Below are 20,804 nucleotides of genomic sequence, written 5' to 3'. Positions count from 1 at the left end.
GCATGACACGCGCGCGTCGCTTGACACCGTACGCTCCTGTGGCTCTACGACACTTCCACGACCCTACGCCTAGTTTTCCACGATCATCGTACCTAGAAAACTTACGACGATTGAAATAAAAACTTCAAGCCACAACTCCTTGGATAGTATTGAGAACAACGGGGAAATTACATTCAGGAACTCTTATGGGATAAGTCTCAAGGGTTTTAATAAACTCCTGAATTGTTAGCCTAAGAGTATATTTGTCTCCTTTGGCGGTAAGGTGTGTGTTTCTTTTTCCTTCTTAAAAAGACAACAACAAAGCATTTTCCGTTGTTCCCATGTGTCCGCTGTCCTGTGGGATCTTTTTGAACGCAGTGCAAGAAAACTATTCTTTATAAAGCTGGGGGCGAATACAATTTCAAAATCTTTAGATATACCGATGGTTACTGTCTCCTTCGTCCGCCCGCCTAATAAGCTCATTGACAAGATGGTAACTGTTTTGATGGGCATGTTTGCGTTATGCTTTTATAGTATGAAGTTTACACATGAGAGAACCTCGAGGGCTTTTGGAGTCTTTTTTTTTTCAGTCTAGAACTTACATATTTGGACGACTATGTCGCTCAAAAATAAGTATGCTCCCTTTTTAACTCCGCCCATTTTAAGCTAGTTAGAAGAAGTATTGGGTCTTCGTGCCCAGGCGCGGCTTTGAGTAAGTTGTGTCCCCATTAAATTGACAGGAGCTTCCTCAGACAGGTCGATACGCTCGTGTGTGCGTGTTTCCCGTATACGTCTTTGGTTAAAGCTGCTGACCGCCTAATAAAGTAATTTAAATTAATAACAAAAATGTCCGTAAACGCCGAAAATAACACCTGCCGCAAGTCTTTACATTCACGCGATCTCTCCTAGCTTGAAAAAAAGTTGCGCAGAGCTTCATTTTTCCGGGGTTTTTTTTGGCGGCCACCAATATTATTTTTGCTCTCTGCGAAAATTCAAAGCTCTGAAGGGGGAGAGTGACGAGTTTAAGAAGCACCGGAAAAGATTATGGAGTGCACAACCAACCTTGGGTATTATATTCTACTTTCCTGGGGGCCTCCTAGCCCATACAAAAATGTCCTATGGTCGGCTATAGAAAATTCTTTGTATGGTCGGCTTTAGCTATTTGGCCCAATTAGCTAAAGAATTTTCTATGGCTGTCTTTAGCATTTTTTATGGTCGCCTTTATGGGGCTCTTTAGCTTTGTCTATGGCCCTATCGCTGTCCAGCCATAGCGCTCTTTAGCTTGTCTAATGGTTGGCTAAAGACTCCTCTATGGCTTACCCTATGGCTCTCTTTAGCCAGCAAACTCTAAAAAAATTTACTTCAAGTTCCCCAAACTTGTGAACGCTACATGGTAGATATACATACATCTCTGAACACACAGAATACACACAACACAAGCAGAACACTACCCCACACAACAGCAACAACGCAGCAACACCGGACTGCCATTTATTCATTTAGTGCGAACGTATGCTATGTTCGCACTAGCTGTATATATAGCAGTCTAATTTTTGAATCCGACTTTCCCGGTGACCCATCATTTGTCTCAAAAACACGGAGAGGCGGAGCAAATATTACTCGTACTTAATACATTATTTGAATTGTCTCTTGGAATAGCCCCCATCTCTTAATTCGACACCCTGAAAAAAGCAAATGTAGATCATTAGGCTAATTAACTAAAATTTATTGATTATCTTTTTAAAAAGTTTGATGAATCACGTTGACAATGCAGTGATGACATGCAGTACACTGGTGCTGAAGATTGCAATCAAGCTATTGCTTGGTTGCAGTGTTCGGCGCCATTGTAATTTATTTTCACTTTTGGGGGGTAATAATTAATTTTAATTGTGGCACAAATATTTTAATGGATTTTTCAAACAAACAATATTACTAATTTTCACGACTCGTTGCAACAGCAGAGAACATATCTTGGGTCATGGTTTGTCGCCTCCATTACAAAAATTTAGTATTGATTTAATTTTCTAACGTGGAGTGTTTTTACTAAAAAGTAAGCTCCGGTAGTGATTTTCTATAGGCGTGGAAAGAAAATGTATTGGTTCTTGGCCTTTAGACTCGGGGCCATAAATTTTTCTATAGACGAGTAAAGACAAATAATTGGTTTCCAGTATTTAAACTCGGGGCCAAAGAATTTTTTATAGGCGGGTAAAAAACATTTCTTGGTTCGCTGTCTTTAGAAATGGGGCCATATAATATTCTATAGGCGTCTAAAGCAATTCTATTGGTTCCCAGTCTTTAGACTCTGGGCCATAAAATTTTCTATAGAGGGTTAAAGACAATTTATTGGTTCCCAGTCTTTAGACTTGTGGCCATAGAATTATCTATAAGCGGGTAAAGAAAATATATTGGTTCCCAGTCTTTAGACACAGGACCATAGATTTTTCTATAGCTGGCTGTAGCTGTCTTTATGGATTTCTATGGCCGACTATAGAGGGCCATAGGGGGTGATAAACAGCCATATAAATTTCCATAGAAAACCATAGACCGTTTTTGTATGGGCTATGGGGGCCAAACATGGGGCTATGTGAACGACCACGCGAGAGAGCACGCAGCTTCCTTGAATCAGTCGCCGTTTGCGCACTTAGCAATCCACTTTAACCGATGAGCGTGCACTCCCCCCTTTCCTCACACTAACACTCTTGGGCGACGTAAGGAAGAAGTAACCAGGGAAATTTATTAAACGCACGTGATGAAACCAATGGGTGGCAATAGGTGTGCCAGCGAGACGTCCTTGTCTTTCATTGATAACTAACTTTCATATTTTAGAAAAAGAGTGGACAGGGTGGAAATAGGGTGTTCGTTCTTTAGTAAATAGTATAAGTCAGTTTATATCTAATTCCATTTCAGTTACGAATGCAGCTTGTGCTGTCGGGAACCTTTTTTTGCCGTGCTTTTGGCGTTTCCAGTACGTAATTAAATAACTAGCCCAACTGAACATTATTTTCCATCTCATGAGTTCGTCCACCCTATTTTCTTTTTCAGATCTGCAAAAACTGTTGACATCATTTTCCATCGTCAACGGAACAAGGACCTTCCTGTCTATCAGCAAAGAGAAGGAGTCCGAATCACATAAGTTCAGATTCTTACACGGAATCCGCCTCTTTAGCGCCATCTGGGTTGTGGTCGGCCACTCTGCCATTGCATATGGAAATAGCTCAGGTCAGTTCGGAAACCTCTGGTAGGAATCGTTTCTCATTGATTTCTATTCTCACTAGTCATAATGGCTAAGTTTACCTTGTTATAAGTGTTGCATCGGTGGAACTAGCATTTTCTAAAAGAAGCATCCGTAAATCGACTTTAAAAAAAAACAAAAAAAACTCGGAAAGCGAATTATTCCGATAAATATTATTGCCATTCATGATCACCAAATTTCAGTGCCGAAATATAAGTTGAAATGGACATTTAAAAAATACAAATATTTCTTAAATAGTTGAATAGAACACAGATGCCACAAAATGAGCTCTCCTGAAAAACGTATAAAACTTTAAAACAATATTTTCACTGCAAGATCAATTTTGTGTAGGAGCAATTCGCAATCAAGCTTCAATTTGGGGACAAAAAGTCCTATTATGGGAACTCAAAATGTGTTTTCCAATGTAAGTATTGGGCTATTTTTTGTGTTTTGTCTCTTTCGAGTATTTTCGTTTGTGGCATCATTGCTTTTGATATCTACTAAGGTTAGTTCGCAAATATGCACTTAGTAGCAGACGCCTGGTTTAATAGCTAAAGAGAGTTCGCAAAGATCCTGTTTGGGAAATTTATTTGGATGTAGGAATTTTATAACGCTATATATTACGTGTATTACAATGAGGCACAAAAGTTTTAAAATGCACTACAGGAGTTATTTTGAAAGTCCCAGAAAACAATACTCTTTGTGACAACGACGTAAGCCGAAATTTATTTGTACTAAAATGGTGACATGATCTGGTAGTCTTTTTAAACGAACATTGTAACATATACAGTGGAAAGGCGAGGACAATTAGAAAAAGGCGACTCTCATGTGTCTCTCTTGCACTTCTGTTTGTCTTTCTGCTGTATTTTACAATAAAAAAGGCAAACTGCGCGTGACAAAAAGGATTTTTTGCTCGCAATATTACAGTTCCTTAATGATGTATTTGATTCTTATGTTACCCTCGCTTTTTTATAAGCATAAAAACCTAGACCATAAACTATCGTCCATTCTTTGCGGCTGCTGTGATAAAAAATCAAGGCCCAGGTGGTATAGTTATATGTGCCAAAGTTTGTTTTTGAGTCAGCCCGAAGAAGCCGCGGTAGTGTCAAACTTGACCTTTCGCCAGAGTATTGGTATCTTGGCCTTTATTCGCCAAACAACTGCAAAAAAGTTCGGCTTCGCTGCAGGTATTTTCATTTTCATTTGGTATCTTCGGACATAGATCCTCATATATGTGCCTAAATTTGGCCTCACTTGTGGTTTGTAGGTTTTCATAGAGCAACTTTGGGCCTAAATTTGCAATCAAAAACCAAACAACTGGATGATATTTTCATACGTGTAGCCTTCACTCTAAGAAAAAAAGGGTGTAGTCGGGTGCATCAGGCGCTCATGCACCCTTTTCCTGAAGGACGCACCCTCCGTTGCCCAGCCAGTGTGCTTGTACACCGACAATGAGCATCCCCCTCTCCCTTAAAACATCTAGGTGTACCAATGCACCGCCACGCTAGCCACGCGCCCCGATCAGCTTGTGCTTGGATTCCCCCATGGGGGTCACTTTTTGGGATGGGCAGTTTCTTAGGAAGTATGGAGCTATCGTGTTCCCTCGGTATTGAAAGTAGAGTGGACGTTATGCTTGTTTTAGGCCAATCGGGTCTCCGGGTAGGATCACGTGACTACAGTCTCCAAGCTAGAGATAAGGCAGAGCACGGCACCAGCCTGAAGCCCAAGGCCACGGATAGAATCCACTGCACTATTGACTTTGGGTCGAACTTTCAAGAGGATATAAGCGACAAATCCTTTCATTGTTGGGTTGCCCCTGAAGATAAGCCTTTGCGAGGGTGGCCCCTTTTGGCCTTGAAGGAGCTGCAATTTTCATACTCATTTCTTTTTCTCTCTCTCCCTAAGCTGAAAGCATAGAAGAAGGCGCGCAGTTGCCGGACCAATGAACCGAAGGCTTTTTTTATCCTTCGATTCCTCTGTCTCAGCGCGGATACGGCAGGAGCGTGATCACGTGGTAAAGGTTTCACGGATGACGTAGTAGCTTTTTTCGACCTCGGAATGTCTGCTTCCCGGCCTAGTTGCTTGTGTGATGTGCTGCGACCAGCGGGGCTGCCGTAGATTTCGCCCGCGACAACGTATTCGAGTGTACCAAGATTTCCAGTGTTTGAAAAGTCCTATACGCGTGTATCGGCAACAGGGGATTTCTTCAAAAAAGCCCAAGTTATGTGATGTGTTGTTCGGTTCGGCAAATTACTGCTTCGGCCACATCGTGTTGAATCTTCACGGACCCCTTTCTTTTCGTTTTTGTGTTTGTGTGGTTCTGCAGTGTCCGTGTCGACATATATATCGGATTACAAATTTCAAGTCCGGTATTTTCATCGTAAGTGCACTGCAACCTACTCCTTTGCAACAACTGACCGTTCCGTTCCGGATTACCTCTAGAATTAGGCAGTGTCTATTTTCTAGCAGCCGGGAGAATAATTTCCCCGAAATTCTATCGGCAGTCGCCTGCCATTATAGCTGTATACAATCATGTGACAACTGCAGGTGGAATATTGACTTTCTTGTCCTCCTGGCGTTTTGTGAAAACACGTTTTTGTCGATGCACGTTTTGTAGACACGTTTCATCGACACTAAAGGCCCGTTCACACAGTTGCGTTCGGAGCGACCACTACGCTTACGAACGAATGCAACCGGTTGGAGCGACAAGTTACCATAGCAACGAAGCGCCAAACGGTCGTTTCGTTCGTGTTCGTTCGCAACGCAAGGAGTTGAGCCGGGCTGAACTTTTTCGTTACGTTCGGGAACGACGGGAGCGACAGACCAATCACAGGTCAAGGAGCTCGGTCGCGCGCGTTGCATGCCGGTCGTTCCAGGCTCCTTCTATTTGCAAACATGGCGTCGGTGGTGATCGTCGGCAGGACGGTGTGGTGAAGGCTCATCGTTCCCCGTAAAAGGGCTATCCTTTACTGTGAATTTTCGTCGTGTGTCGTTAGGATAACCCAGCACGTACTAGAAGGGAAGATCCATCTACTTGTGCGGCGATCTCGTGGCGGCACTCTCAAGACAGCAGAAACGCCCGTGCCGTCGTGTTTGTTTACTTCGACTACAGTGGTGCTTTCTTAGCATTTGTGTCCTCAACCATCACACGGATTTCTTTTTTGGCGCATTCCTTGCGTGTGCTCAAGTTCAAGGTATTACTGGTGCGTACCGTACAAAGGATGCGAATTTTTTACTCGTTTTCATCGCCCGAAAAAGGTGATTAGTGTTAGCAATCCTGAACGCTCGCATCGTCTGTCAAATTATATTTGTACGTTGCTATATCGTTGCTAAGATTACATCGTCTTTTATAATCGTAAAAAAGGCGTGTGGCGAGATTTGTACTGTTGGCAAAATCGTGTATTAAAGTCGTGATCGTCCAAGACGGCGTACTGCATCTTTTTCTTCTTTTAATGCACTACCCTGCAAGCGTATCCTGAAATAAAGAGTAATAAAGCTTGAGGTCATAGAAGACGGTCTGTCTATTTTCTGTTACGCAAGTGAGTGGCAGCGCGTCCCCTTCTTTTTGGAGGCACCGCTGAAACAGCTGACGGCAACGGAGAGGCGGTCGCCGTGCTGCCGACCCGCTGCGCTTGTTGCAGTGGTAGCAGGAGTGTACGCGCGGCGCAGAGCGATCGTTCCGGTCGCTCTGGTCACAACGGACGCAGTCGCGGATAACGGGTTCGTTTTAGATGTCTGAACCAGCCTTTACACAGCTATTGTAATCCACAGCAGATCTTCGTGACTGTACGCCGTAGCCGAACCCTCGGGCTGCTCCGGTGAGGACCCCGCGACCCCGCTACCCCGCGTCGGGCACGAAACCGTCCGCCATGTTTGTAAGCGTAGCTGGGTCGCTTCCTATTGGCTAGGAGCAAAAGCTGAAGCTCGTTTCTCATTGGCTGTTGCTTCGTATGGTTGCATGCGGTTGCATGTGTGTGTACACGTCGCGCACAGTTGTCGTTGAAGTCGCAGCGGTTGCATTCGTTCGTAAGCATAGTGGTCGCTCCGAACGCAAATGTGTGAACGGGCCTTAACGTTTCATCGTCACTCGTTACGCAAAATGCACGCTGTAGGGACATTTTGTCGCGCGTGCGTCCATGAGGCGCGTGCTCACCGACCCAGCCGACCCGTTCCCGCCGCTTCGTGGCGACAGTCTGCGGCCGCTGATTACAAAAATGTTAGCCCACCTGTCCCGATACACTCCACTTCGCGGATACATCCTGGGGCGGCTCATTACAAGGAAAGAAAGGAGAGAAGCTAAAATAGAAAAGCTAATCTGAGCTGTCGATGAAACGTCGTTCGATGAATTAACGGCGACTGCCGGTGGATATTTGTGGAAATAATTCTACGGGCTGCTGGCAGAATGGACACTACCTAAGACTCACCCCCGGTTCTTGTTTGCTTAGTAATCTTTTCAGTTGTGTAAAAGCTTCTTTGTACGTCTTCAGATATCACGGATTGCTTGCAAGTTTGTACTTGTTTACAGAATAGGCTGTCTAATAAACTTTTATGAGATTTGAAAACAATACCATGTGTCCGTTTACCTACCTTTCTGCAATCACCGGGGCGCATACATTTTTTACTGTTTTCCTTGATGTCTTAAATAGGTTTATGAAGTTATGAAACGGGTGCATAAAGTGGTGTAACCATGCACCTTTGAATCGGGTGCATCTGTGTTCTCTTCGAATACAGCGAGTGTAGAAAGAGGTGTAACAGTATACTATTGAACGGGGTGCTCCTGTGTTCCCTTTGAGAGCAGTAGGTGTAGAAAGGGGAGTAATGGTACACTATTGAGCGGGGTGCGTCTGTGTTCCCTTTGAGTGAAGCGGGTGTATGAAGAGGTGCAATGGTGCACCATCGAATGGGGTGCATCTGTGTTCCCTTTGAGTGAAGCGGGTGTAGAAAGAGGTGTAGCCGTACACCATCGAATGGGGTGCACCTGTGTTCCCTTCGAGTGAGATTTCTGTAGAAAGAGGCGTACATGTGCACCACACCAACGGGTGTACGCGTACTCCCATATTTGAGGTGCACTTGTATTCCCCCAAAGGGTGTAGTATATGTGACAAGCACTTACACCCCCTATGGGTGTACCCCATGACACCCTTTTTTTTTAGAGTGTTGGATGATGTCAGGCATTTCTACATTTATGTGGCGAGCCGGAAAAATGCCATAGAAACGCCAAAGAAAAGCACACTGGCGCTAACTAACGCGTTGAAACAAAGCCATATTACACTCGAGTTAGGCTCCTAGGATTATCGACTTTGTGCCAAGTTGAGCGTTTCCCTGGTGTGATAATGGAGACTTAAACATTAAACAATTTAAATTCGATACGCCTTGGCTGCTGTAATTCGAGGTGAAATATCATTGTCAAAATTGCTTTACAGTTTCGTTTTCAGTGTCTGTGTTCTGTAGACCGCAATGATTCACTTGTTTGACTATTCCTCGGGAGCGTGGACTTTTACTTAACATCAAAAAGAAATACGTCTCGACAATTGACGTCAGTTTGTCCTCTGAGCATTTGCATTGAATTCACGACATGTTTTTTTTTTCTCTTTTTGTTTGGCCTATCTAGCAAGAAGAATTGATATCTTATTATTCTTCGATGATATATTTGGGTGCGTGGTGACATCGGCCTTCCTAAGCGTTGATACATTCTTTTTTCTAAGGTGAGTGTTTCCAATTGAAAGCACTTCATTGATTGAAGGTTGACCAAAAAGCTGAGGGATGAAAACTTAAAAACAAAGTCGAAACAGGCGCATCGTCTGCATTTATTCTCAACTTTACTCTGGTTCAGATCCATTGCACACTTACTCTAACTTTAACATTAAACAATCAGTGAAAATGAATGCTACGACTTCTAAACACGAGGAACATTAAGGTATCAAAAACGTAGAACAAACATATCTTCCTCATGCTTTTTGATTACGATGAAGATTGCGTGCTACATCTTGTAAAATTACCATCTGTGCAGATCTCAATCGACTTAGTGTAAATGTCAATGTAATCAAAGTGGGGTGGGGAGTTTTCATTTGGGTTGTACACAGCAATAATTTTTTGATGTATTGAATTGACTTGTAAGCCATTTATTTTCCTCATAGGAAAGATCTAGAAGCTAGGGTTATGAAATATTTATTTGGAGTTATATTTTTACTTATTGTCCTTTTCTCGTGAGTTTTGTTTCGGACAATGCTTTATTGCTCCTAGGAAATTCGTTGGATAAAAAAAATATTGTTATATGAGTACGCTGCAGTATTCCGCAATCATGAAAAAATGTCAAATTTTATAATGATGTGAGGTAAGTCTGTTTGGTGTAACCATTTCTAAAACCCAAGACGGAGGCTATACAAAGGGGACAAATACAAGACGTCTCAAACACAGCTCACAAATTTTATTCAGGACACTCATTTTATACCCGTCATCGCCAAAACGCCCTCCAATTGCACACGGCTGAAAGGGTTCACTACACTTAACACAACTCAACAAAAGAGTGTCAAAGGGCTCACAGGAAACAAAAACGACCACGTCCTCAGTACATCTTTGCCTGGCATTCCGGTAGTTCAAAACTACACAATGGCCGACGTCACTTCCATTCCCCAACAAACTCTCCTACAAGCTTTCAAGACAAAAAGCTTCGCTATAGTCCACACATGACTACAAAAAATAGTCATAAAGTTCTCAGGAAACAAAAATATCACGCCTTCAGTACATATACGCCCACCTTTCCGCTAGTTTAAAACTACACGATGGCCAAGGTCACTTCCAAGCAACGAAGAAACCTCTTACACGCTTTCAAGCAAAGAATTGCGGATTTCAACAGCGAAAACTCCTTTGTTACACATTCGATGGTAATTGAAGACTGGCTTATACTGTTTTCTATAAACGCGATCCTAATTGTGTCCTTGATGACGCTTTTTCTACAATTAGTTTTTATTATAATAACACGGCTGTACCGTCCAATTCAGCCACACAATTTCCACACTCTTTAAGATATTAAAATAGTTCGGAGTTTGACGAATTATTTTTTACTTCTCTTTTGTGCTCACTCAACCAATCATTCACACACATTTAGGTATGCCAAATATACGAAAAACCACATGTCATCGGAATTTCATGAACAACGCCTTCTTGGCAGTCGACTGTAGCATAACTGTGCTTTTTCTGACATCCAACTTGTCCTCCCGAAAAGGGCGCCAGCCGTTCCAAACTAATGTCAATCCTAAAAAAGCACTTTTACAGCCAACCTCCCCACGATAGATATCAAGTTGTTGGACACACCATGAATAGACGGAGCACACACTGCCTTGTCACTCTGTGTGTTTTGCCCCTTTGCCATCCCACTGATCTTCAACACCAGTCTCCTCGGTACCTGCTCGCTACTCGTTGAGCAGTGCATTATTATTTGTTTTTATTGAAAGCGTGTGAGAACTTTTTGTCGGTGGTTGGAACTTGGAAGTGACCTTGGCCATTGTGCAGCTTTGAATCAGCGCAATGGTTGGCGTATATGTACTGAGAGCGTGGTCTTTTCGTTTCCTCTAAACCTCATGATACGCTTTCGTAGACGTATGTGAATTGTAGAAAACATTGTGGCCTTGTGCAATTAGAGGCCGATGTGGAAATGACGGGTATAAAAGAAGTGTCCTGAATAAACTTTATAAATTTTAATAGCTGTGTTTGAGACGTATTGTGCTTGTCCCTTCTTTGAAGGCTCCGTGCTGGGTTTTAGAAATGTCTAACTTCAACCAGCTCGCCTGCCTTATTACATTATCTTGAATCAATTGTTTGGTGAAGTTTCTTGCATAGTTGATTTTTTTTTCCTGATCAGGTAATGCCCTTTTTTTTAGTTTCTCTCCTCACGCACAAGCACGAAAATAGTTTGTGAGACAGCACTATAATATGAAACAAAAACCTACAATAAGCGTATTAATATTATTTAAAGTGAGTTGTGTAAAATACTGACATAAAAACGAACTAATATTGTCTTGCCTGAAGAAATGAATTTCAATGAGCAGGTTAGAATAACGAACAGGCTACGTTTAGGAAGTAATAAACGTACAACTCTGAACATTTGGTAAGCTCGCTAGCAGAACGTTTCTGCCGATAAAAAAAAAAGAATAGCCCACTCTCCTTAAAATATCATCCTTCTATTCCTAGATAGCTTCAAAATGTGTTGGGCATAATAGAACTGTCGCAATGAACATATTTCTTTCTCATAAGCGTTCGTCGTTCGTTCCATAGTCTAGTGTGAAAACGGACGGTTCAAGAAACGCAAAGTGCGTCGTGTTATATTTACGTTTCTCCGTGATTTGTTCTCTGGCCTTCCTGTGGGCTAACACCAAATTCTCATTGGCTGTGTTGCGATTGTAAGATCATCGACACTGACAAGGCATATCTTGCGTTTCTTCAGATGAACGGACTATAATGCAAAAGAAGTAAACGCACGCGCTCTCTCAACTTCTGGCATTCATTTTTAATAGCAAACACCGGCCTTTACAGAAACAAAAAAAGAAAAGCCGCGAGGAAACGCGTATCTATCACCTGTAGTGCTCCGAGCTGAAACGCTCCAACCGCCGTGTAATTTAGGCTACAAGGGAAGGGAAGCACCTATAAGAACTGGGTTATGATGGACTTATTACATCGCTTTGTCTCCTGAATTTCATCCTGGCTCTCAAAATTGGCTGAACTTAAAGTAAACCGCCGTTATATCTTAAAAAAGGAAAGGACAGCTACCGCCGCAGGGCATTTGGCAAAATTTCAGCCTCCAGTTATCTATTGGAGCAGTTCTGACATCATTGTCATCAGCATCTCCGAGGCAGCTGAAAGGCGATCAATAATCATCTGATACCGCCAATAACGTAATTTCCGCTAGCTTTCCTTCTTCCTCAGTTCGTTCTTTACTCGGCGGCGAGCAGGGGAGGTAGCTACAACGAAGTTTCCATCCGCGATAAAGTTGCCCCCTCACCACGTCGCAAAAATAGCCTTTACGCGCATTATTTTAAATTGCCTTCAGAGCTTGAATTCAACAATTGTTTCAGCTTTCCTTTCAGTAGCAAAATGTCAATTAACAAGTGTATTCCCAGCACTGTTTTATAAAATAATAATGCACCATTCACTCAAAAAGTCTTGTGACTCACCAGCCCCTCATAGAGAGCAATAAAGGAACAATTGGGTGTTTGTTTTAAGGAAGTGTTCACGGGGTAGTTCAAAATGCGGTTTTACTTTATACAAAGTGAGTGAAGGTATGTAATTTTCAATCTGTTTTTCATTGCTTACTATTTCTGCTTACAATTGCATTTTTATTATTTCAGCGGATTTCTACTTGCATATAATATACAACAACAGAAACGAAACCGGTTTATTGTCGCTGTGACGGGTATTATACTGCGTCATATCAGGTAATTCCTTCTCTTCACTAAGCTCTTTAAAATGTGACTCTGCTGCAATTTTGCTTTTAATTTGATGAGTGCCGAGCAGTGTAATTCCTGGCTTTAACAACATAAAAATTCCGTATGTCGTAATTTCTCTTTTACTCTTAAGATTGAATTACTAATCACAATTCGATCGAACCGAATATGCGCACACCCTTCAGCTAAATTTCATTCCACAAAGTGAGTAGTTGTCAACCGTGTTTCATCATATGTCAGAGTTCATTCGAAGGCACGAACCGATACACCCAAAACAACATACTGAAAGTGCAAGCCACCGCGCATAATTGGATTAGCGATGATTGGCCCCATCAGTTTGTACCGCCTGCTGCGTCCAAATTTGAGGTTACAGAAAGTATAGTTCAAATTAAATAGCGCAATGCTAAGGCAAAGGACAAGGGACAGAACATGTACAGGAAAAGTGCCAACTCACAACTAGCGTTTTATTAGAAAAGAAGAGAAGGAAGCAACATATAAATACACCGAAAAAAGGAAGAAAGAAGATTTATAATAAAAGCAGAAATTTGAAAGTTATAAACAAAAAGGAAAGAAGAGAAAAGAAAGGAAACAGCGTAACTAAATTAATTCGGGGGAATATATTAAAATTAAAAAAAAAATATTATAGCTTAAAGAAAGAAGAAGGTGAAAATACTAGAAATTCTCGCTGAATCAACCTCACGTTGGCCACCGAAGGTAGAATAATTCTTTGTCAGTTAATTCCACCGATGGTGCACTCACACAAGCGTCTTCCTCTTCCTTGATGGTTAAGGCCTCGTGTATTTCTCGTGAAGTTTTATCTCAGAACCGTTGTAGGAGTTTGGTTTTTGTCAGGATCGGTTGGCATTTATTGAGACCGTTGTTGATGATTGCAGTTTTTATGAGTTTGGAATGCGAAGACTCATATTGAAGTAATCTTTTCTTCGACCTTGGCTTATATATCCAGCCCATGTGGTTATCTTGGAATTTTAGTCGTAGATCGAGAAATTGTAGGGTGAAGTCTGTAGGTAGCTCGTATGTAAACTTTAGCCCTCGAGCGTTTTTTTTTAAAGATTGTCCGGACCTGGTTGATGTGCGTCTCGTCTCTTTCACCTGGTTTATTGCTTAGAAGCACGAGGTAGTCATCAACGTACCTGTATATTTTTAGAACCTGGTCGTTGGTTATTTGCTTAGCGTCGGTCAGACAGGCCGCTGCGTCGACACCAGGTTGCGGGAAGACGCCGCCTAACTCCAATCAACTCCAGCGGGGCATCTCGCAGTACATGTTAGAGAATGTAAATGCCAACCGATCCTGACAAAAACCAAATTCCTACAAATGTTCCGAGAAAAAACTTCACGAGAATTATTTCAGGCCTTTACCATCAAGGAAGAGAAAGACGCAGAAGTGGTCTACAAGATCCCCTTTGACTGCGGATTGTGTTATGTTGGTCAGACGGGGCGTTGTTTGAAGGACCGACTTGCGGAGCATAAAAGGTGTGTAAAGAATTTGGCGCAGAATTCTGAATTGGTTAATCATGTTAGTTCTTGTAATTTTTGTTCCCCTCTTTGGGATGAAACTTCTCTTCTGTGTAACGAAAAAGAATTGTTTAGAAGGCTAATTAAGGAGACTGTGCATTCGCGAGCGGGGAAATTGTGTGAGCCAGCCGTCCTTAGTGATCACTGATCGGATGAAAGAGTTTTTGCTTGTATGAGGGGAGCTTTGTAAACCTTGAGAAGGGGGTGGGGGGGGGAATCGTTTGCTTGGAGTAGAAAATGGGGATTAGGCTTTAGCGGTTTCGAGGTCACCATGTGTGGTGACCGTGGGGTTTTTGTTGTTCGAGTGGTCGGCTCCCTTTCCGAAAGTTGTTGGAGCCGGGGAGTGGCTCAGGCTGTCTGGGGTGAACGCTTTGGCCGCCTTGTTTTTCGTTTTTGAGTTATTTTTGCCCTTTCTCTTTTCCTTTTGCGTGAGAGTCTATTTATTGGTATGCTCATAGCAATAAAATTCAGCTGCGTTTGAGATTTTGTTGTGGTCGTCCGTTTTTTTATCGTTCCCCATCTCAGGGTTTACAAAATGTCGATTAATTACCAGCTCACCTGCAATCTCTCACTGCTTACAACGCAGTTAATTCCACCATCGGTGGAATTAACTGACAAAGAATTATTTTACCTTCGGTGTCCAACGTGAGGTTGATTCAGCCAAAATTTTTAGTTTTTCAACTTCTTTCCTCAAGCTATAGTCTCTTTTCTTAATTTCAATATATTACTTCAAATGAATTTAGTCACGCTGTTCCCTTTCTTTGCTTTTCTTTCCTTTTTGTTTATACCGGGTGATTCAAGGAGACGACAGGCTCTTTAAATCGACCGAAAAATTCGGTTTCTTAACCTATCGCGCTACGACTTTGTGCAGCGTTGCCCACAGATGGTGCATTTTTTTTCGTAAAATTGGCAAACAGCGAACTTACCTGAGGAAAAAGTAAAGAAAGGAAAAGGCTTAGGTTCTATGGAAACGCAGCGACGACACCGGTCTCCAAACAGCACGGCGCCGTTTCACACGGGAGATAAGAGATGGCGCAACGAACGCCGCCAACAAACGAGCATACGTCGCCGAGAGCCGGCATTTTTAGCAGACGATCTTTTCGACTCAAAAGCGGCGCGCGTTCCGTAAACTGCGACAGTCGAAGAAACCAAAACAGGCGCGGTAACAACAAGGAACTGCAGTTCCTTGTCTGCTAAATAAGCCGGCTCTCGGCGTCGTCTGCTGGTTCGTCGGCGGCAGTTGGCGTCGCGACCGCTTGCGCCGTCTCTTGTCTCCCGTGCGAAACGGCGCCGTGTTGTTTGAAGACCGGTGGCTTCGCTGCGTTTCCATAGTAGCTAAGCCTTTTTCCTTCTTTAATTTTTCCTCAGGTGAGTTTGTTTTTTGCAAATTTTACAAAAAAATGCACCATCTATGGGCAACGCTGCACAAAGTCGTAGCGGGATAGGTTAAGAAACTGAATTTTACGGTCGATTTAAAGAGCCTCCCGTCTCCTTGAATCACCCGGTACCTTTCAGTTTTCTCCTTTTATTATAAATTTTCTTTCTTCCTTTTTTCGGTGTATTTATGTACTGCTTCCTTCTCTTCTTCTATATTAAAACGCCAGTTTGGAGTTAGCGCTTATCCTGTCTACGTGTTCGGTCCCTTGTCCTTTGTCTAACCTTTGCGCTCTTTAATTTTTATATCATGCATATCCCACTAGCACACCTCAATATTTAAGTATGTTTTGAAGTTTAGGAGATAGTATTTTTGGTCATAAAAAAATGCAAATATGGACAGTGCGTGACGCAGGTAGCGCATACACCAGATGCCTATTTGCTTATTACTTTAAAAAATGGATCTAGAATTTCAGCGCGTTAGAATACTGCACCGAATCAACACTTTTGGGTACACTACCAGTTTTGGTGATACTTTAGTAAACAAAAAAAGACAAACGAATACATTTGCCTGTTTGGTTTAACCGTCTAACGCTCTGTGCTTACCAGTACTTACATGTTATATCATGCAATACCACAGTAAACAATAGACTCAACACGTATGCTTTATTTTTATTTCAGAACAACCATCCCGATGCTTTTTGTCATATCTTGGTTCTACTTGGTACCCGTTATTGCGTCTGGACCAGGCGTGATTGAAATGATGAATAGGTTTTACGGTGAGATGGACAGTCACTGGTACGAACTGATTTTTCAAGTGCGAAACTTCGGAAAGGGGTTAGATAACGTGAGTAAATTGGCAACTTTATATTTTGCTGCAGTGAAAGTAGCGTATGTGTCAGAACTTTGAAAGGATTGTATTCATGTGAACGCAAAATATGTTGTTAGATTTTTCTTTTCATTTATCACGTCGAGCGGCACGGTGCTGACACTTTCCCTGAGGTTAGCCTCAATATACAGGGTGGCACAAATAAAAATTTACAGTTTTTTTTTTACCGCAAAAATAAATTAGGTTTCACCGGACGCTCATTCTTCGCCCAAAGGTAGCGCTAGAGGTCACAACCAGATGCCAAAGTTTTACCCCGATACGATACCTTAATGAAAGGTTATAAGTAATTTTCTGAAAATTTCAATGGGAAAATGGCGCCCGGCGGCGCTTTTGAATAGATGGGGCTCTATGGCAAAGAAACCGAAAACGGGCAAAAATGGGTTCTATTTTCTCATTGAAAGTTTCAGAAAATCACTTAACACTTTTGATTAAGGTGTCATATCCGGCTCAATCTTTGGCATCTGGTTGGGACCTCTAGCGCTACCTTTGGATGTAGAAGGCGCGTTCGGCAATGCCTAGCTTATTTTTGCGGTGAAAAAATCATGCAAATTATGATTTGTGACACACTGTATATTAGCATCTTGACTTATACCGTTCGTTGAAAGAATAACTATTGGGTATTTTGATATGTTTTTAATACAGGTTTATCTTTATTGCCTGCTGTCCCTTTCACCCACGCACGACGTCGGAAGGGGCCTCATATTTTCAGATTCAGTGCGCGTTCTATCATTAAAGTATAGTTTCCATATCCTCACCAGCATTCTTAACTTCTTTTCACGAGATTACTTATCTCCCGCATATATAAGGCGCTCACGCCATCCTTAAAAGTAATTGGACAAATTGAGAGAATTCCCACATATTTTACATGGGATGTCGTACCGAGCGGTATAATAGCACAAATCACAAATCGGCAATTTGGAGATGGTAGCTTCAATTTAATGCAAAATGCAAGTTTCTTTGCTTCTTCTGCAGGGGTTTCAGTGACATCATAACGCTGAGCTCTGATTCACTCTAATTAGAATTTTAGTGGGTGAACTTAAAAGCAAGCTTCCTTGAGGTCTACCCACTATTCTTCAATCTAAACCAATCGAAGCTTGGCGTTCTTACGGCACCACAACCCCTGCAAAAAAGCAGGCGAACTTGCGCTCCGCACAGTCTTTTCTCCCATTTGCGAGAGTTCAAAAACCATTTTTTCTAAGACGCGCCTTGAAGCCGCTTGAAGTTAAAACTTCATGCAAGGTGAAATTAAAAATCGCAGCCGAGTTACATTAAAAGTGAATCACCAGCATCATTATGATCGACTAAAGGCCCGTTCACACTCTTGCGACCGACTTCGACCGAGAGAGACCAGACCGGTTTTTAAGCCTTTTGCGACTTCTTAGGACCGGATGCGATGCAGCGGAGCTGGTCCTAAGAAGTCGCAAGAGGCTTAAAAACCGGTCTGGTCTCTCCCGGTCGTAGTCGGTCGCAAGAGTGTGAACGGGCCTTAAGATTCTTGAAAAATCTAAACAAAATTGCGGTGGCTTAGCTCGGCTATGCCAGGATATACGTAGCGTGAGCTTATGCGTACAAAATGAGAGTCGCTATCAAGCGGCTCCGGTGCAGCGTCAGACTTGGCGCAACGGAGGCGCACAGCTGGGCACGCGGCGCCAGTGCTTCTGCCGCGGCTATGACGTCACTCCTATGGAATGTGCAGACCGGCGAGGCCCGCGCGGTGGCGGCGGAACGCGCGGCGTCGGCGGCTCCGGCGCGCCAGCTGTGCGCCGTGTGACGTCACTGCTCCTCCCGCATGCGCAGACCGGCGAGGCGCGCGCGGCGGTGGCGTCTCCAGCGCGCCAGCTGAGCGCCGCGTGACGTCACTGCTCCTCGCGCTTGCGCAGCACGGAGCACGGCTCATTATGCGAGCCACGCGAAACTGCTGAACCTCAGCCAGTGTAGCTCACGCTTCAAATACAAATTTCTGCAGCCGCACAAACGCGGCTTGGACGCCACGAACGCTTCGCGACGACATTACTTTTTAGACAACAGTTTTTTTTAATGACGACGTAGAACATATTAAATGCCACTCTTCTCTTGACCTCCATTCGACGTCTAGAAGCTAGAGGTAATGAGTCCATCCTTAGATAGCATACAGCTTGCCCAAAGCAAGAAGGAGAAAGGAGTGCATGACGGTACCTGTGTATTTGGGAATGAGATTTTGAGTACATATAGGAACAAGGGAAAGTTGTCGTTCACCATTTAAAGTTAAAACACCATGTAAAGAAATGTATGCCTCAAAAGGAACTTTTGCAAGGTTTATTTGGAGCAACTCCAAAACACGCTTGAATTAGGCTGCCGTAGTCTCGAAATGGGGAGTATTTCGGAATGAATCCCCATGTGGTTATTTCGCACTGAAAATTGTTTTCACGGAAAGTTTTTTCACTGGAATGTGTCTCCTACACGAGCATTTTAAAAGTTTTTTTTTCGGAATTTAGTGTCTTTAGTAGCCATTCCGAAACATGCATCTATGTCGGAATTAACGCCCGAAATAAGAGCATCTTTCGCACTCGCTTCGAAATCGAAATGCGTCGAAAATATAAATACTCCTTTTCATTTTTTTTATTTGGTTTTATTCTTGGTATCGTTCATTTTTCGCATAGGATTCCTATCCAGGTACTCACAAATCTGTTTTCTGGGAGTTCAATGTCACTTGGAACAGTCCAATTTAAAAGAAAAAAAAAAGGATTTTATATAATTTTTTGTGGGTTCACGGGGCCCTTTCAATATTTCGATACTTTTATTACGCAAGCAACATTTTGAGGCATATCTTTCTACAGTAAGCTTTAGTAGAATAAACTTATTTAAAAAAAATCAAAGCTATAACCAAAATTATTAAAGCAGAAAGTTAATTAAAAAAATGGTATTCTAGCTACAGATCCCCTTGCGGTAATGCGCGCGGTTTAAGTATTTGCAATAAGCACCACTCCTGCAGTGAAAGGCTGCCGATTTTTCATTTGGATTCAAAAACTACGTATTGGCACTTTTGAAACAAAACAAAAAACAAAAAAAGAGTAGAGTATTTGCCAATATGGATAATGGGAAAATATATAACTGAAATTTCTTGGTTAATGAATCTCTGAATTACTTAAACAGTAATAACTGCTAATTATGGATTTTTGTAAAGATAAGCTTATTCCCATTCACTGAGTTTGAAATTTGAAAATTAATAAAAGTGTCTACAATTTTGCTTAAATTCTCACATCAAACGTTGTTGATTTTTTTTCTGCGTGGAGCGCTGGTTTATGAGGCGTCATAAGAACATCGATGTGCCATGCTGCAATGAGAACTATTTTAATATTAAATGCTCTAAAGCATAGTGTATATGAAAAAAACAGCTTTGGTTCGAATTGAGTTGTTCAAAAACAGCTTTGGTTCGACCTGATTGATTTGTTCATAGGAAATAAATCAAATATAAAGAAACAACTTTTTTTTTTAATTACAATTTTGCTTTGCTTATAAATCAATAGTACACAATTACATATTTATTTTGAAAATGAATTATGGTTAAACATAATATACCAGTTACACACTTTTTAATTTACATGCTTGATTAACCACACAACGACGATTATAACATTCTGAAACGTTTAAAAATGCGTGAGGATGTAAGCGCTGCAGAAAATCTTAATACATGTTTCAAGTATGAAGCATGGCGGTCACTCTATTATTATTTTGCTCTAAATAAAATTAGGTTGTGGTAAGGATACATAATTCTAACTATGTGTTTATCGTACTGTACTTTGCCGAAGAACATAATTATACCTGTCCTTTGATTCTTTTGGAGTCTAGTTTTACAACTATTTTGTTCCAACTTTCTTTTAGACCGGAGTTTTCCAGCATCTATGGTATATCTCGACAGACTTCCAGCTATTTCTTGTGGCACTTCTGATCTTCACTTTCTTCAAAGGGTAAGGACATGCAGGGGCTGGTACAATTACTTCTAATGAGACCAAATAATTCAATATCTTTCCCGTGAGAATGCGTCATTTCGACATTTCACTGACTGATCTTAAAGCTTATATGTGGGTCAATATTCTGGAGTCTATTTCCCGTTATAGTTTCCAAGTTGACGTTTGGATCGTTATAGTTACTTTTATAATCCATATTGAGCAACCCCACCTGATATATAAATATATATATAAACGAGCGTATGCAGATGAATGAACCGTACTTAATCCAATAAATCAAAGAATCAAAGTTTTTACGAGCCCGCCGAAATCCAAAGTAACGGTGGAGCCAGGATATCATCTCTGGGCCTTTCAATGTCCGGTCGTGTGTGCTCACCACTACACCACTCCACCTTGGCTTTCTAGCGTTT

The 20,804-nt window shown here is 42.0% G+C and overlaps 1 protein-coding gene across 1 annotated transcript in view; it reads left to right on the top strand.

Moving 5' to 3' along the window:
• Positions 1 to 20,804, top strand: part of LOC8031349 (nose resistant to fluoxetine protein 6) — a 91,970-nt gene that overhangs the window by 42,794 nt on the left and 28,372 nt on the right. The window contains exons 4-8 of the mRNA XM_042292902.1: positions 3,022 to 3,198; positions 8,823 to 8,916; positions 12,556 to 12,642; positions 16,240 to 16,405; positions 20,309 to 20,394. Coding sequence (XP_042148836.1) covers positions 3,022 to 3,198; positions 8,823 to 8,916; positions 12,556 to 12,642; positions 16,240 to 16,405; positions 20,309 to 20,394 — 610 coding nt within the window. The remainder of the gene's footprint in view (positions 1 to 3,021; positions 3,199 to 8,822; positions 8,917 to 12,555; positions 12,643 to 16,239; positions 16,406 to 20,308; positions 20,395 to 20,804) is intronic.

Source organism: Ixodes scapularis, unplaced genomic scaffold (assembly GCF_016920785.2).
Source record: "Ixodes scapularis isolate PalLabHiFi unplaced genomic scaffold, ASM1692078v2 PGA_scaffold3__209_contigs__length_174095766, whole genome shotgun sequence".
NCBI lineage: Eukaryota > Metazoa > Arthropoda > Arachnida > Ixodida > Ixodidae > Ixodes > Ixodes scapularis.
The sequence above is the reverse complement of the archived record's forward strand: the minus strand, read 5'-3'. Positions and strand labels throughout refer to the sequence as shown.